The sequence below is a fragment of the Oncorhynchus masou genome, chromosome 16 (genome assembly GCF_036934945.1).
Source record: "Oncorhynchus masou masou isolate Uvic2021 chromosome 16, UVic_Omas_1.1, whole genome shotgun sequence".
Taxonomy (NCBI): domain Eukaryota; kingdom Metazoa; phylum Chordata; class Actinopteri; order Salmoniformes; family Salmonidae; genus Oncorhynchus; species Oncorhynchus masou.
Genome location: NC_088227.1, coordinates 3,837,934 through 3,854,507, shown reverse-complemented (window position 1 = coordinate 3,854,507; position 16,574 = coordinate 3,837,934). Strand labels below are relative to the sequence as shown.

Below are 16,574 nucleotides of genomic sequence, written 5' to 3'. Positions count from 1 at the left end.
GACAGCGAGAGAGAGAGACGTAGGGGGAAGAGAGGAAGGATAGAAAAAGTGGAGGAGTGTGGGGGGAGAGGGGAGAGGGACAGTTTACTGGTTAGAACCAAGGAGTCAGGAAAGGGAAGCGGGAGACAGCGAGAGAGAAGGGCTCGGGCAGTGTATGGTGGCTAGGAATGGCAGAGAAAAGGGGGGGATGAAAGGTGAGAGTGAGGGACGGCCGAGGGAGAACTAAAAACGTAGGGAAGAGTGGTTTAGCGTGGGTAGTTTGGGAGTGGTGGTAAAGCTTGATAAGAGAGTGGAGAGGTGGAAGGCTAGAGATATAGGTGGGGTAGAGGGGTGGGTGGGGAGATTAGGATTCAGAGGAGTTAGGGGCAGGGGCGGAAGAAGAGGCTGGAGGCGAGAGAAGCTTGGGGTTGGTGGAGGCTTTGCGTTTAGGTCCTAACACGCCAAGCGGGTGCGAGAGTGTGTGAGAGAGACGGAAACAAGGGAAGTGAGGGAACGGGGGAGGGTAAAGGGGAGGGGCAACAGGGTTTGAGGATTGTCACTAAAGGCGAAGGCTTGGAAGCAACGGGTTCAAGTAGCAGCAGTAGATGTTAAGCTGTGGTAGTGGTAGTAGAGCAGAGGGGGCTCAGCTGCAAGCGACATACACCTCAAAATCCAAATCTACCACAAGTCTTCATTCGGCTCAGATACATGGCTAACTCTGAGTCGACAACAGTCCTGCAGCTTTTTAGCAAAAGTATTACTAATATTTCAAAATATCAAGATTTTAACTCTAACTAGTACATCAAAAAGGGGCGGAGGGATGGAGCAAGGGTGTAAACAGGAAGGACAGGAAGAAGTAAACAGGAAGGATGACCACAATAAGTGATGAGGTCAAGGGTCAAAGGGACTTTGGAGTGGCCCCCTTTAATAGTGGCCCTCAAGACTCTTAAAGAGGGGGATGGAGTTTAGAGATGAATGTCCTGGCCCTGGAAGGCTGCTGTTCTAGCTTCTTGAATAGCCAATCAACTCTCCTAGATGACGTTTAAGTCAGGTAGATTCAAGTAGGGGTGCTAATCAATTTAAGTGATTGATTAATGACAGTTTAACAAACAAAATAACTTCCTACTGCAGAGCACATCTCCAGGACCAGGAATGGGCAGTTCTTAGAGGTTAAATGTTTATTAAAACAAAGAGACAAAAAGTAGGGAAAGGAGGTAGCAATCATTAAAGGCACTTAGGTACCAACCTAAGGGGGAGCTACAGTTGTGAGTGAAGCGAATTAGGGGGCGCAACATTTTTTGCAAAGGTGTAAATGCATATTTGTGATTAGGGGGGCTGCTAGTGCTGGGGGAATGGGGGGGGGCACGAGGGGAGGCAGGGATGGTTTAAGGGGGGGGGTTGCGATGATGAATTGAGTGAAAGTACCGCTTGGCGTGAAGTCCTCTAACGGTATGGCCTGGAGGTGACTAGCATTCTTCCCCCTGTAGCTCAGGAGCTTTTGTTGGTTACCTGCGCCAATGACTTCCTCGATCTTCACGCAGGAGATGTCGATCTCCTTGGCAAACTCGCGGATGGCCTCATTGGGGTCCTCGTAGGTGAAGGGGTCAATATAGACCTTCATTCCAGGTGTGACTATAGGGGATTCAATAGCGGAAATAATCACATGAATCAAGGCAGTCAAGCCGAAATTACCATTCAAAATTATATGTACAGCATTGATTGTTAATCAATTAAATGCATGAAGGCGGCCTACGTGTTGTAATGACAGCTTTGCTTCTAATGATATTGGGTGCATTAACATAAGATGTTACAGTCGAGGAATACCAATGAGATCCACAACCACTACACTCTCAGAAAAATGGGTTCCAAAAGGGATCTTCGGCTGTCCCCAGAGGTGAACCCTTTTTGGTTCCAGGTAGAACCCTTTTTTGGTTTCAGGTAGAACCCTTTTGAGATCCATGTAGAGTCCTCTGTGGAAAGGGTTCTACATGGAACCCAAAAGGTTTCTTCAAAGGGTTCTTCCATCGTCTCAGTAGGTATTAAATAGAACACTGCGGCCCGCCCGCCTGCGGGGAAAACAACCCTTGGTTATCTTGATTACCCAATTGACTCACAGCAAAAACGTTACCTTTATAAAATGCAATTTTCTTGTTGTCTGCTTGTTTTCCTCATTTAAAAAATGACATTTAAGAAAGTACAATGTCTAAAAGATTACTTTTGAACATTTCCTGCTCCCAAGCGTTCTCACTACTTAGAAAAACATTAATATTGTAGGGATTCCCTCATGCCCCTTTCATGACGGCGCTAAAGTTAGCTACATGAGTGAGTGCTAGCTAGCTACCAATCAGAACATTAAGCTAGCCAAGACCAACAACACAAACAAACAGAATTTATAGCCACAATTAGTGATTGGAGTTACAAACGGACTATACTAAATGAGTTAAATCTCTTTCCTGCGATGAAATGTTTTCCACACACATAGCTACATGTAGCCTACTTGAACATCATGTCCACACAATTCCACACCAAATAGATTGAAGCCACAGGGCTCTTCTCGCAGGCTCTATTTCCCTTTTTGTGAGCATTGTGAACCGTAGGTGGGGATTTTTGACATGGTTACTTTGAACAACACAGCACTATTTCTGTATAACACAAAATCTGTGATGAAATTTTTTTTTTACAATGGGGGTCAATAGGAAAGAATGTTTGTTTTCCCCAATTTGTGAGCCGAGGGGAATTCCTTCTTATGACACCAAGCTTTATCTTGGCCAGGTTGCAGTTGTAAATGAGAACTTGTTCTCAACTGGCCTACCTGGTTAAATACGAGTGTACCAATGCTGCCTATATAATCTGTGCCTGTTAAATGACATAAACCTTATTTTGACACATTATGTGGAAATAGGATTCTTGTGATATAACTGGCTTTTGACATGTAGTGTGTGGGTATACTGTTAGATGTAGGGACTAAGTCTAGCTCAGAGGGCTCAGAGGCCGGCTGTTAGAATATGGATCATGTGGAAAGCTTATAATGGAGGACAGGCAGTAGATACTTACTGTACTGCTGCAGTTTCTCTGTGTACTCTGACTCGGAGCCATTCCTCTGCTTCCTGTGGGGCAAACCAGAGTAAAAACACAAAGACAGTCAAGTACCGTATGGTGCAATATTCAATGGAGCAGGATAGAGTGGAGATGATTTCGGGCAAAGCCGTGTCATTAGAAAGAGAGAATACCACTGTATTGCTGCTCACTACGATATCTTTATATTTGAAACTAAGAAATAGAGAATTTCAGGTCAAACTACAAAATAAGATAATATATTGGACAGCAAAAGTTGGACTCTGTTTATGTCTGAAATGGCAGCTGAGAGAAAACATAATGGCTCAACTCGAGAAGTGAAGGACAAAGCCTCATCCAATGGCATCCTCAGCTGTCTCCATCAACACCCAGCTTAACACTCCCTCCTGCACGCTGGTTCGGACTAATACACTGTTCACTCCCAATCCCCCCTTATTTATTCTGTTCATCCTCCTCTTTCTCTCATTTCTTCAGTATCAGTCCATTAATGCAGGGGAGATGGCTATGACAGGGAGAAGGGGGTGGGGTTGTTGAAATTACATGTTAATGTGGTTCCTTTGTTGTCTAACCAGTAACCGGGGCAATAATACCCACCGGTGATTTGCATCTCATTTCCAATTCAAATGCAGTTTACGGAATATGCCAAGGAGCCTCTGAGTATTCCTTCTTTTTTTTCTTCTCTCGTGGCAGATGCTAGCGAGCTAAGCTAAGACAAAGAAAGAGACTATTCAGCCTGACAGGGCCCGGGCCTGTCAGAACGGGCGGCTCACAGTGAACCATGTCACTGCGAGAGGCGGATGAGTGCCAACCAGTCGCCAAAAGGGAGGGTATCAAACTTGTATGCTTCGCAAACCTGCAGACTCCCAGTGACATATGAGTAGTGCTGTGTACAGTAGAGTTGAAAGACCACAGCCAGGCTTTTACAAGAACTGAAGGGATATTAAAGTTAAATGGACAAATATCCTACAAGTGAATCGTAATCAATAGGGATGGGCCGTGTCCAGGTTTTTGGGGCGGGCAGCGTCCAAGTGCATGTACCCTGGAACTCGATGACAAGGCCATGAATGCAGGCCTATTAGCTTCGAGCAGCTGAAGCTCATGCTCCGTTCCGTGGGATAGCCGAGCGAGGGATTGGGAGTGAAATCTGTATGGACTATCCACTGGACCAGCTAATCTCCTACTCGCAAATCTCTTAGGTGGCAGCCAGTGCAGAGTGTCCCTGTCTTTCTGTTGTGTGTTTAAGGACGTAAACACATTCAAAAGTTGACATTTCCATTTAGTTTTTGTGTGGGTGTATCAATCTGTAAATCAAATATGCCAGGATTTACCATAAATATGCGGTTTTATCACTTGCTAACATTGCTATGCTAACATTGTTTCATCCACAAACTGAAGTACGGCTTATTGTCAGCTATTATTGTGTGAGCTTGGTCAACTGCTTTTGATAATGAGCATGGCTTCAATGTCGGACGTAGACACTTTTTCAACATTATCTAAACAACGTGTTCACTGGGTAGTATCGACTATGTTTATTCTCACCTGAGGCAGACGATGGCAATGACGACGACAGCGATAATGAAGACTAGACTTGCGGTGGCCGAACCAACAATAAGGGGCAGCTGCTCCTGAAGAGACTTCTCGGGGTCACCTAGAGGTCAAGAGGTTAGAGGTCAGGGTTACCCATAGGTACCTGTCACCACTATCACATAAATACATACACACTACACCCACACGGCCCTCACACCCTCCGACTAGGCGAACTCCCGACATCACTTTGTCCTTGTGATGTATGCGTGCATCTCCTACCTGTATGATTTGAGACAGTTTGCTACAGCAGGACAATAATCCTGCTACAACGGGCATGTTTTATTATTATGGGGATTATTATTAGTGAACATTTTTGTAGGGGTTGATACATTTTTCCTAAATCAAGTCTGAAATGTTTAAGTGGAAATTACAAACTTCAGAAGCCTTTTTAAACCTCAAATAAACTCCAAGTTAAAACATTCCTGCATTGCAGGAACGTTCTCCTGCAACATGGTGATGAAATTAAGATCCTACATCTGTATAGACCTTCAACTCCTACACTTCAGCTACTCCTAGAAACCACTCCTACACCTACTCCTTGAAACCATATGCTTATGTAAAGACAGGCATGCACTTGTGTTCACCACTCTGCATCAGAGAAAATGGAAAGGCTATTATCAGTTTGTCAGATTAAACCTTTAGATTCACGATACAGTACTCTAGCCTAACTGGCTCTAATATAAATTGGAATGACAGTCAAATAATGGGAGACATCGTCATAAATGATTCGGCAGACAGGCAGCAAAGGTTTATTATTTCAATGATAAGCCTAAAGAAGTATAAACCTTTTGTAAGGCTTTTGAGCCTCTACATAGTTATAAGCAGGGGCACAGGGTAAGGAAGTGGAGGTAGGAAGAAAGTGATGTAATATGGTCAGTTAGCCAATGCATTAATCCAAAAGTGATTTACAATGAACACTTATACAACAGGCTATATGTGGCCCTTGCACGAAGCAAACCCTCAACCTAGTGTTGCAAGCACCGTGCTGCTACCAGGTTGTGAGTCACCATTGCAACCACAAGAGATGTGTACCTTTTTTACAGCGTGTGAGAATTTCAGTAGTATTCTGATGTATGCTTGTGTCAATGCCGTCCCTGTATGTGTCTTAGACTGTTTGACAAACTCCAATTTCCGCTCATGGGGAGAAAAAAATAATTAATTCATACTTTTTAGGTTGGTGCTGAAGTCGGCAGGGCTGCTATAGCGGCCGTACCCAGCCACTGTGCGGGCTCGGACCTGGACCACATAGGGCGTGCCCGTCTTGAGCCCCTCGATGCGGGCAGAGCTCCTTTGGGCTGTCATGGTGTGGGCGATGGCCTCACCCTGGTCCTGCCAAACCAAACGCACAGAGAAGGGTTGAGAAATGCTTAAAAATGTACTAATCAAACAACATCCCCTCAATCATATCATCCATATTCATAGCCTTCCCTCCACCCGCTTTGTGGCACATGCCGTGTCCAACAAATCTCACCGTACAGATAGCGAGAGGAAGCGCGAGGCGAGAATAGATGGAGAGCTTTAATCAGTGGGTACAACACCACAACAAACATAGAGAGAGACACTAACCAGGTTTCCATCCAACCTTTTTTTTTACCGATCACTGTACCTGTACATAGCCAATCTTTAAATAGCACACCCAACTACCTCATCCCCATATTATTACTTACCCTCTTGGTCTTTCGCATCCCAGTATCTCTACTTGCACATTATCATCACTTCAGTATTAATGCTAAGTTGTAATTATGTTCGCCTCTTTGGCCTATTTATTGCCTTACCTCCCTACTCTTCTACATTTCCACACACTGTACGTAGATTATAATTTTATTTTATTTTGTGTTATTGACTGTACGTTTGCTTATGTGTAACTCTGTGTTGCTGTTTTTCTCGCACTGCTTTGCTTTATCTTGGCCAGATAGTAGTAAATGAGAACTTTTTCTCAACTGGCCTCCCTGGTTAAATAAAGGTGAAATAAAAAATAAAATAAATAAATAAATTATGCAAGTAAAGTCCACGTCAAATAAAACATATCACGTCAGGCCTGATGGAAACAGTAAATCTGTCAGTTAACATTCCATTTGTAAACTTTAATAACAGGATAAGGTGTGTGGTCCTCCCACTATGACTCGGGAAAGCATGCAGTTATATACAATTAGGTTATGATGAACTTCCACAGGGTGGTGAAAGTTACTGAGCTTGATGCTTCTTTTCCAATGTATATAGAGGGTCTTATTTTGGTAACAAAATTATCAATAATTGGCTGCAGTTCGACAAATAAAAATTATAGCGCTCTTATCAATAATAATCTCATCATGTACAGTAGGTAGCCAACCCGCACTGTATCTGCGAGCTGTTGGTTAGAGCGCACGTGCCAAGACCGGAGTGAGCACATTCACTATATAATGCAACATTTATTTTGACAAAATCACCAGTATAGTTAAAATGTGATAAAAAATGAAATGTTTTATTAATTACATGGAAATGTAACCCCAAAAGCATTTTTATGCCCACTATGTCATCACACACAGCCTTTTATCATCAACAAGTCAATTTGATAGAAACAGAACTCTCGTAGCAAAATATTGTTTTTATAAAGATTTTCGAATATTTGCATGACAAAAAAGAAAAGGAGGAGGAATTGGGAGGGGAAGAAGGAATAAAGGCAGGAAGGAAGGATCAACTAAACGCCCAGCGGACAGAGGGACGGGATTAACTTTGTCATAAGTGTTGTTGCTATTGTTGAATTATTTCCTACGGGGCAAAATTATTACAGCATGCAACAGAGGCAGAAATAAGACTTGTGAAATAGGATGTAGAATTAAGAAGCATTGATTTACATTGTTGCTTACCTTCTCATGGTACTTAATCTCGTAATCCAGAATAATTCCATTGGGTTTTTCAGGGGGCAGCCAGGAAAGACTCATGGTGCTCGCTGTGGCCCCCATCAGGTGAACTGTGGGTACTGCAGATGGAGCTGTAAGAGAGGGGTAGAGGGAGGGAAATATGCACTTTAATTCAGTATTGTGTGTTTTCGGAGCTTTACACCCTTTGTATATCTACACAAGCCTAAGCATATTGATGCTTTGCAGGGCTTTGTGATGTGCTGTGCTTGCTATACTTGGTAAGCTATGCAGCCAGCCACTCTCTCTCCCTATAGCTCTGCTGTTCCTTTTCCAGACAAGGGATCTGTGATTCTTTCTCAGCAACGAGGGAATCAATCAACAAAATGGTGGCGCTAAGTATTTGTAAGATCCAATGCACACCCTGTGCGGCACACACACACATGCACGTGCACATACGCACAAATACATGACCTCACCCACTTCAGGTTCATTTCTCAACCCACTCTTTTATTTGTGACCTGTATATGACTACACACAGCAGTCTGTCTCTCTCTCTCTTCCTTTCTCTCTCGGCATGTCCAGGCCTGATCCATCCTCACCTCCCTAGTTGCTACCCTATCATTTGCTTTTATTTAACATCCATTGTCACTTCAGTCCTTCTTTAGTACGCCCAAAAATGTCCTCCCTCTTAATGATTCTCTTCCCCAGTTTCATCTGTCTCTTTTACTCCTAATATTCTCCTCTTCGTCCCCCCCACCCCCCTTCTCCCTCTCTCCGCCAATAATCTTTGTTAAACAGTTTCTAATCCCCAAGTCCGGTACTTTGAACCTTTGTTTCTCCTTGTCATTGTCACCCCCACCACCCTAGACCTCCCTCTCTCTCACTCCCTCCCCTCTTTCTCTCTTTCTTCCCTAACCCAAAGCTCCATCCCCATGTAGTAGCCTACCACCAGCCACCCATTCCTCCCTGAAAATCTCAAACATCTCCCCATAGACAATACTCCCTGGGCAAACTCCCCAGGTCACTGGGAACCTCCTCCTGGCCGAGACACTGGGGAGTAACCAGTAACCATGGCGGGCCTCACACGGCTTATCGCCTCTATTTATTTTTGGTCTTAAAAGGTGAATGCAGAGAGCGGCGAGAATGGTAGGGAATCTAAGGATAATCTGATCGGGGTGGTGTCTCTCCTTCCCCCCTGCTGCTCCCCCCTGACCTACACTCCTTCTGGGGGGTGCATTGTGTGAAAGTGGGGGTGCAAAAGCTCGGAGGGAAGAGGGTGGCAGGAGGGGATCAGTATATTTTTGGAATACATTTTCCTGCAATTCTATACTGTTTCTTAATATGTGGAATACATATTATTTGACAGAACACAACCATTTTTCTTTGTTTTTTTACACAATAATTTATATTGAATAATTGTTTTAATGACTAGTTTACTAATCTACCCACTTCCCTGAAAATCCCACCTTCAATAATTCATTGACTGGTCTGAAATCCTCCCAACCATGTGACTCACAAAAACATCCTACTCCTTCCCCACCCACAGTGATTGATTGACAAGCCAAACTGTTAAGAATGGCCAGGATAACGCATGACAATGAGGAAATGAAATCGAAAATGGGAGGAATAATATTGTTTTACCCAATAAGGATTTGAATTTGAATGTTGTAATTGGTAGGTTAAGAAAAAGCATTGGTAAATTGTTAGGTTTTCCTTTTCTTTTTGTCAGAAATAACGTGATCACAATAATTTAGTACAGTAAAAAAAATTGAACTTTAATTATTTTTTTACATTTTCTCAATATGGCAATTATCTGGTAAGGTACTGAACAAGAACTATCAACTTGAAAATGCAAACTGGAGTACCTACAAACTGGAGTAACTCATATACAGCCTGCATATGATATGCTGTAGACCTAATTTGATTAATAGAAACAAAGAAAAGCACTACATACATAATCTAATCACGTTTTGATTCTTAAAACCACATATCCTACACAGGTCCTACTGTAGCCTACCTGGAGAATCTTGAATTTTTAAGATGAGAGGTTTTTACATTTGAACAAATCTGTAGCCTGCAGTTACAAGACTAAGCTACTATAAATAATTTTCAAATTGTCATTCTGTTTAATAGTGGCCATTTCAACAACATACCACAGTGAGTAGGCTACATATTTGACAACAACTTGTGAAGAAACATAATAATCATAAAAAGTATGAGAAATAAACAAAGGTGTTGTTGCAAGCATAATAATGTTCCAATTTTCCTCAGACCTGAACTTGTTTTGGCGCCATTGTTTGAAGCGCTGTCACCATGAAAATGTTTAAGAGCAACTGAAGGCAATACACAACTCTCATACGAAATGGCCTATCTGGAATCAATATGAGTCAGAAACATTTAGTCTTGTGTCAAAATTGACGACAAAGTGTAAATAGGAAAATGTTGGTCATAAAGTCAGTCTCGTCCAAAACTGAGTTTTGTGAGTTAGTTACGACGTTAAGGGTTTTGGTATGGATTACTGACATGCCAATTTCCCAGAGACAACACATTGTGGTCCACCCCCAGCTGCCATGTGGAGTTTTTGGACAATGTTGTCAAGTTTGCATCTGGGTGCAACACATGCACATTACATTTTCGCTCAGCAAATAGGAGTGAAAATGGGCTTCCATAAAGTTGGTGCCAACCTCCAATGTATTTCAACAATATTGCCAGATGACCAGGAATGGAGATGGCCAGGAATGGTATCTGTTCATTATTATATTGGTACCAGCTAGCTATCTACTTTTCATTATACAACATTATTTGATAATTCTAGCAAGCCAGGCTAGCTATGATACCACAGATGAAAGGGGAATGATACTGTAGCTAAGTAAACATATCACGCTAATATGTAATGTGATGTAGCATGTCAGAGGAAGATGAGAAAATCTCATGTTAGCTAGCTACCTTGTTATCAGCAGCTAATTGTAGCACGTTTGCATTTAGTGTCAATACAGGGCTGGCATTGGATACTAGCTAATCATACGATGTAGCCAACTTTCTTTCAAACTTTCTTTCAATAACGGTTGGCAGACACGAGCTCGTCAACTCATTTCAACTCGGACAGATATTGATAACTGACCCGGATTTGCAAGTTAGCTAGCATTCGGGGGTGTCTGCCACAACATGCATGTTCTCATAAAAGTTTGTGTATTTTCTAGTGAAAAAATAAGTAAAGGATGGTACTTGTGGCTTTGGCTCTGGCAGAAAATAGCAAAACGTATCAGCAAGCATTCAGCAACATACACAGCTTGTTGCATAGAAACCGCATCAGCGTCACTAGCCTGAATCTATTCTGTACTTACAGTCCCTCTATTAGCATATAAATTACTTCCAAACTAGAGATAGTTATTTTTCTCACTATATGTTTATTGAGTGATGATATTTTATTTAATTCACAGGCTTCAACCTGGTGGATTTGTTGTTCAGCAGCATCGTGGGAAACCTCCTGCCATATCAGGAGCTGTTACAGAAGTCTGAGGCAGTGGCCAAACACCAGTCCCGGTTCAGAGTAATGGAGGACACCTGGAATTCACCTAACCACCATTGATAATGTAATCAATTCTGTGTGTACATGTGTGTCTTGTATGTTGTAAGAAGGTGACCCTTTCCACTGTGCCAATGGACCCTGTGTATTCTTCAAACGTCAGGGAACTTCTGTCTTATACGGGACACCACACAGGAGGGTATAATATTTGCAACCTGTTATATTAGCAGAACCCCGCTTCTACAGTATTATGTGAAGTATGGTTTATTCTACATGGAACGGTTACACTTGAAAGTGATCAAAACACTTTTATTTGGAATAGCTACATAACTTCAGCAATTGTACTCTTCTCATATTACTCTGTATGCAAAGCTTCTTCCTGGTCAGTAGCCTTCAGAGTGGTATGAGAAGAGTGCCACTGTCCTCCGTATCACATCTGCCTGGAGTTATTGAACTCTGCCTGCTGGCCCATGGGTTGAGGCAAACTCAGTCATATTAAGGATGGAGTGTCATGCACTCCACCTCTCCTGCCACCTGACAACACCTGTCCATAACCTGTAATACATTACATAGATGGAAGGAGCTTCATCACCCACTGAAGACTTGAAGACAGAACCTCAGAACCTCACCCAGAGAGCTGTACATGTCAGTGTGTGGTTAGACAAACAAATCCTTAAATTTGGCCAGATAGACACATACAATGCCATTCTAGTTCTGGTTAGACAGCAAACGGTTGGCAGACACTAGCTAGCCAACTCATTTCAACTCGGACAGATATTGATAACTAACCCGGATTTGTAAGTTAGCTAGCATGTCTGGGGTGGCAGGGTAGCCTAGTGGTTAGAGTGTTGGTCTAGTAACCAGAGGGTTGCAAGTTCAAACCCCTGAGCTGACATGGGACAAATCTGTCGTTCTGCCCCTGAGCAGGCAGTTAACCCACTGTTCCTAGGCCGTCACTGAAAATAAGAATTTGTTCTTAACTGACTTGCCTAGTTAAATAAAGGTAAAAAATGTTGTACTCGACACACAACTTATTTGTATTTTCTAGGAAATTGTTGTCATACTGTCTTTATAAGAACATCAATATGACGTTTACAGCATAATATGTTTTGTCCACTATACCAAAACCCGTGTTGTGCGGGAGCGAAACAAAACTTTTGAGTAGTCAAAACCACTCATCTTGAGGTGACGAGGGGAGGGGTGCAAAATGCAATCTGTTAATTATTATGTCATATATAATATGGACATATCTATTTCAATACAGACTAGCTCAAAACATGAAAATGAGAAATTACACGTTTGCACCCATATTTTGAGAGTGGGTCTGCAGCTGCTCCGTTTGCTCCATTGCTCTGGCGTCTATGTCTGTCACCCATGTGGCACCCGGTGCCCGACCTTTGCGCAACAATGGGGGACTACGGAATCCCCACCAGAGCCCCAGGCACAAACAGTGGGCCATTCCCATTCCTTTCGCCAGGCTTTGAGGAGGAACAGAAGGGAGATGAGGGACACATGGATGCGGAGAGGGATAATCCCAGGGGCTGTCTGAGCCTGTCTAAAGAGCAGACTCTACATAGAGACTCATACACAAACCCCAACTATATATCAGAAACTTATACACAATCCCTGGCTATTGGCCTACACCAGGCAAAACTCCACATAGGGACCAACAGACAACCCCAACCACAGGCAGATTGAGCAAACTCTACATAGAAATGCAAAACCCCAGCTATAAGGCCTATTGCAAGGGAAACTCAAATCAAAGACCAACAAATAAACCCCAGCTATAGGCCTACATAAGGGTAAACTCAAATCAAAGACCAACAAATAAACCCCAGCTATAGGCCTACATAAGGGTAAACTCAAAACAGAGACCCAGACTCAGGCTATACAGGCCTACAGCAGGGAAACCTACACAACAATACACAATATAGACATCCACACACAAGCTCCATACAGCAAACCAAAGGCAGATTGCATCGGGCTTGGTGGTGCAGATTACCATGGTGGCCTAGTTACTGAAGATGCTGTGGGTTGACAGTGGGTTGATCATTGTGGGCAGAACAGTGTCGGTTCAATGCCTAGCCATACAAGCAGCACTGCCTCGCTATTGCTATTTGCGGTGGTGTGTGCCGAGCGCTGTGGGCGTGTGAAATTGTCCTTCTGTAAATCTCATTCAAATGTTTTTCTTCTCAATCTTTACTTAAAATACATATATTGTATGTAACTCACACCTACATGCAGAGGAAATGTATCTGAACAAATGTCTGCTTTTACCTGCCTTGTTGCTGTAAATCACTATCTATTTTTCCTTGAAGCAACCATCATCTATTGAAAAATGCTTCACCCTATCGTAAACATCACCGTTTGCAGCACACTGCCATTGTGCCCTTTGAGCACCGCTAACCTACTTCAAAACGCTGTTCTGCAGCTGAACATGTTTCACTTCCATTCATTCTCAATCTGTACATGTGTCTTATATTTTAGGTTAGGAACAACACAAGACATTCAAAAGACAACTGTCCATTTCACAATGGAACAATAAAGTTTTATTCGTTCCAATGGACTAGCCATGGTTTTACCTACCAGCCTGGTTGGTGGTGATGTTGACGGCGGAGAACTGCGGCGTGTATGGGCTCTTATTCGACACGCCGTTGACGGCCTGGATCTCAAAGCTGTATTGGGTGTGTGCTTGCAGGTTGCGGACCGTCACACGGCGCTGCGTCAGGCCCAGGTGGCGCGGCGAGATGTCCACGTTGTCGTCGCAGCGCGAGCACATGCCACGCTCAGGCAGGCACTTTTTGCAGATGATGTTGTAGAAGATGTCACCTCGACCGCCAGAGTCGCGCGGCTCGCTCCACTCCAGGACCAGGGAGGTCTCATTGACGTTGGAGATGACGCTGCGCGGTGCAGAGGGGATGGCTGTGGGGGAAGGAAAGAAGAAGACAAAATGAAGAAAACAGTGTCAATTCATTTCAATTCATATACGTTTTATTGGCATGACAGAAGGATTGACAAAGCAACAATATTGAACAATTCAACAGGACATGAAATATATTTAGAACAGGGAGTAGAATCTAATAGATTCTATTTCAATAGGCCTTTGGTGGTAGTGGTAATGGATGAGGGTTAATTCTCTCTGTGTTTTGAGTGCTTAGAGAAAACTCAATATGAAATAAAAAGACAGTGCAACTCTTTCTGTAAGTATGAGAGCGTGTGTGTTTGTGTGCGGTTACATTAGTGATGCAAGGGTTAATTCATAGCCCGCAGTCCCCACGGTTATATCAGGGCTGGCGGGTTTTTGGTCATGAAATATTGTGTGGATGAAGGTTGGGTGAGTTGAATAAAGAGAAAACTATATCTTAAAAAAATCCATAAATGTATCATTTTTGTGCAATTTTTAGGCAACATTGAGGTTTATCTTTCATTATTGTAGGCTATTTGGCATTAGTGTTTAAGCCTAAGCTTAAGGGCCTAACTGTACATGAGCCAAATAGCATACAGGCCAAATGCTGTTGGGAACGGGCAGAAAAAAGTGGATCCACAAAAATGACAATGCCGGAGTTTAATTCAATAAGAGAGTTGAAAACAAAAAGAAGGGAGGGCCAGAAAAGTAATGTTTGGGAAAGATGTGGTAAAAGAGGAAGATGTTATATGTGAAGATTTTTAGGCGCTATACAAATTCAACAGTCCCAGTCAAGTCGGGGATTTCAAATAGGTCTATGGCACGTTAAGGGAACTGTAACCTACTGTTCAGATGAGTTATGCATTAGGGGGCGGTTTTTAAATTTTTGGATGAAAAACGTTCCCGTTTTAAACAAGATATTTTGTCACGAAAAAGATGCTCGACTATGCATATAATTGACAGCTTTGGAAAGAAAACACTCTGACGTTTCCAAAACTGCAAAGATATTGTCTGTGAGTGCCACAGAACTGATGTTACAGGCAAAACCCAGATAAAAATCCAACCAGGAAGTGCCGCATTTTTTGAAACCCCTTCATGCATATGATTCCTTATATGGCTGTGAATGAGCTTCGAATGAGTTGACGTTTTCCACGTATTCCCCAAGGTGTCTACAGCATTGTGACGTCTTTTTACACAATTCCATTGAAGAATAGCCGTAAGGGACTATATATAGCAAGTGGTCACATGGTGTCTCCCACAGAAAATCTTGCGTAAAATACTGAGGTAGCCATTTTTCCAATCGCTTCTTATGAGAAACCAATTGCCTCGACGGATATATTATCGAATATATATGTTAAAAACACCTTGAGGATGGATCCTAAACAACGTTTGCCGTGTTTCTGTCGATATTATGGAGTTAATTTTGAAAAAAGTTTGGCGTTGTATAGGTAGCATTTTCCGGTCGATTTCTCAGCCAAGCATGATGAAGAAACGGGAGCTATTTCACCTACAAAAATAATATTTTGGGAAAAAAGGAACATTTGCTATCTAACTGGGAGTCTCCTGAGTGAAAGCATCCGAAGTTCTTCAAAGGTAAATTATTTAATTTGGTTGCTTTTCTTATTTTCGTGAAAATGTTGCCTGCTGCCAGCAGAGCCTAGCATAGCATTATGCCATGATAAACTTACACAAATGCTTGTCTAGCGTTGGCTGTAACGCATATTTTGAAAATCTGAGAATACAGTGTTGTTAACAAAAGGCTAAGCTTGTATTTGAATATATTTATTTCATTTCATTTGCGATTTTCATGAATGGGAAAAGTTTCTAGGGGTATTTATGTCCGCTGCTTTATTCTAATTCGTTTGAGGCTATTTGCTCATCGCAAGAGGTTAAATGGAAACTGAAATCTCACATATACCTAATATTAACTCCTGCACAATTAAGGGTTTCTTACAGTAAAATTATAAATCAAAAGAAGGGAAACATTTTGCTCGGGAACAGGAGTGGAGAAATATGATTTCTTTCTGTCAGCAACTTGAGAGAATGCAAATACGCTGTTAGATATCATCTGCAGAGGTGCTATCTTTAACAGCATCATAACAGCTGATAGTATTTCAACCACATAACATATGCATCCAATACAAACTGAAATATGTTGTTTCATTGTCATAGATTTCTGTTACTTTACAACCGATCAAACAGATGTCACTTTGACATCTTGCACAGCAAATCACTCTTCTTTTTTTTGCGATTGCTAATTCTCCACAGTCCCTAAATGTCTTTGCTCCCGGAAAAGAAGCAGAGGTAACAGAGAACTTTACAATCAACTACATTAAAGCATTCATTCTCTCTATTTATGATGTTATTATGGTGAGAAAGGGTTTAATTTCTCTTCTAGGGCAACGTATAATGACAGAAGAGAAGGTGCATATATCTAATTATAGACTAACAAATAGTCTACCAAAATGTTTGAAATTATATGCAGAAACATACATAAATCAGGCAAAAAAAATCCTGCAACCCCTGTCAAAAAAACCTTCCACCACTTCTGACTGTAGACTAGAGCACATTTTCTATATTAGCAGGTCAGGGTCGGTTGCGGGCCTCAGATTTTCCCTTATCACTTATAGTCGGGCGGTTGCGATTGCCGGGTCGGGTTATT

General features: G+C 42.3%; 1 protein-coding gene across 6 annotated transcripts in view; it reads right to left on the bottom strand.

Moving 5' to 3' along the window:
• The window catches only part of LOC135557358 (ephrin type-B receptor 3-like), a 51,790-nt gene that overhangs the window by 28,131 nt on the left and 7,085 nt on the right, over window positions 1–16,574 (bottom strand). For 3 of the 6 annotated variants that reach the window (XM_064990565.1, XM_064990568.1, XM_064990566.1), the window contains exons 3-8: window positions 13,594–13,929; window positions 7,488–7,612; window positions 5,808–5,970; window positions 4,594–4,702; window positions 3,034–3,086; window positions 1,405–1,611 (exon numbers count right to left, since the gene is read on the bottom strand). In XM_064990565.1, the coding sequence (XP_064846637.1) occupies window positions 1,405–1,611; window positions 3,034–3,086; window positions 4,594–4,702; window positions 5,808–5,970; window positions 7,488–7,612; window positions 13,594–13,929 (993 nt within the window). The remainder of the gene's footprint in view (window positions 1–1,404; window positions 1,612–3,033; window positions 3,087–4,593; window positions 4,703–5,807; window positions 5,971–7,487; window positions 7,613–13,593; window positions 13,930–16,574) is intronic. The other 3 variants (XM_064990567.1, XM_064990570.1, XM_064990569.1) reach the window with 1 other exon arrangement.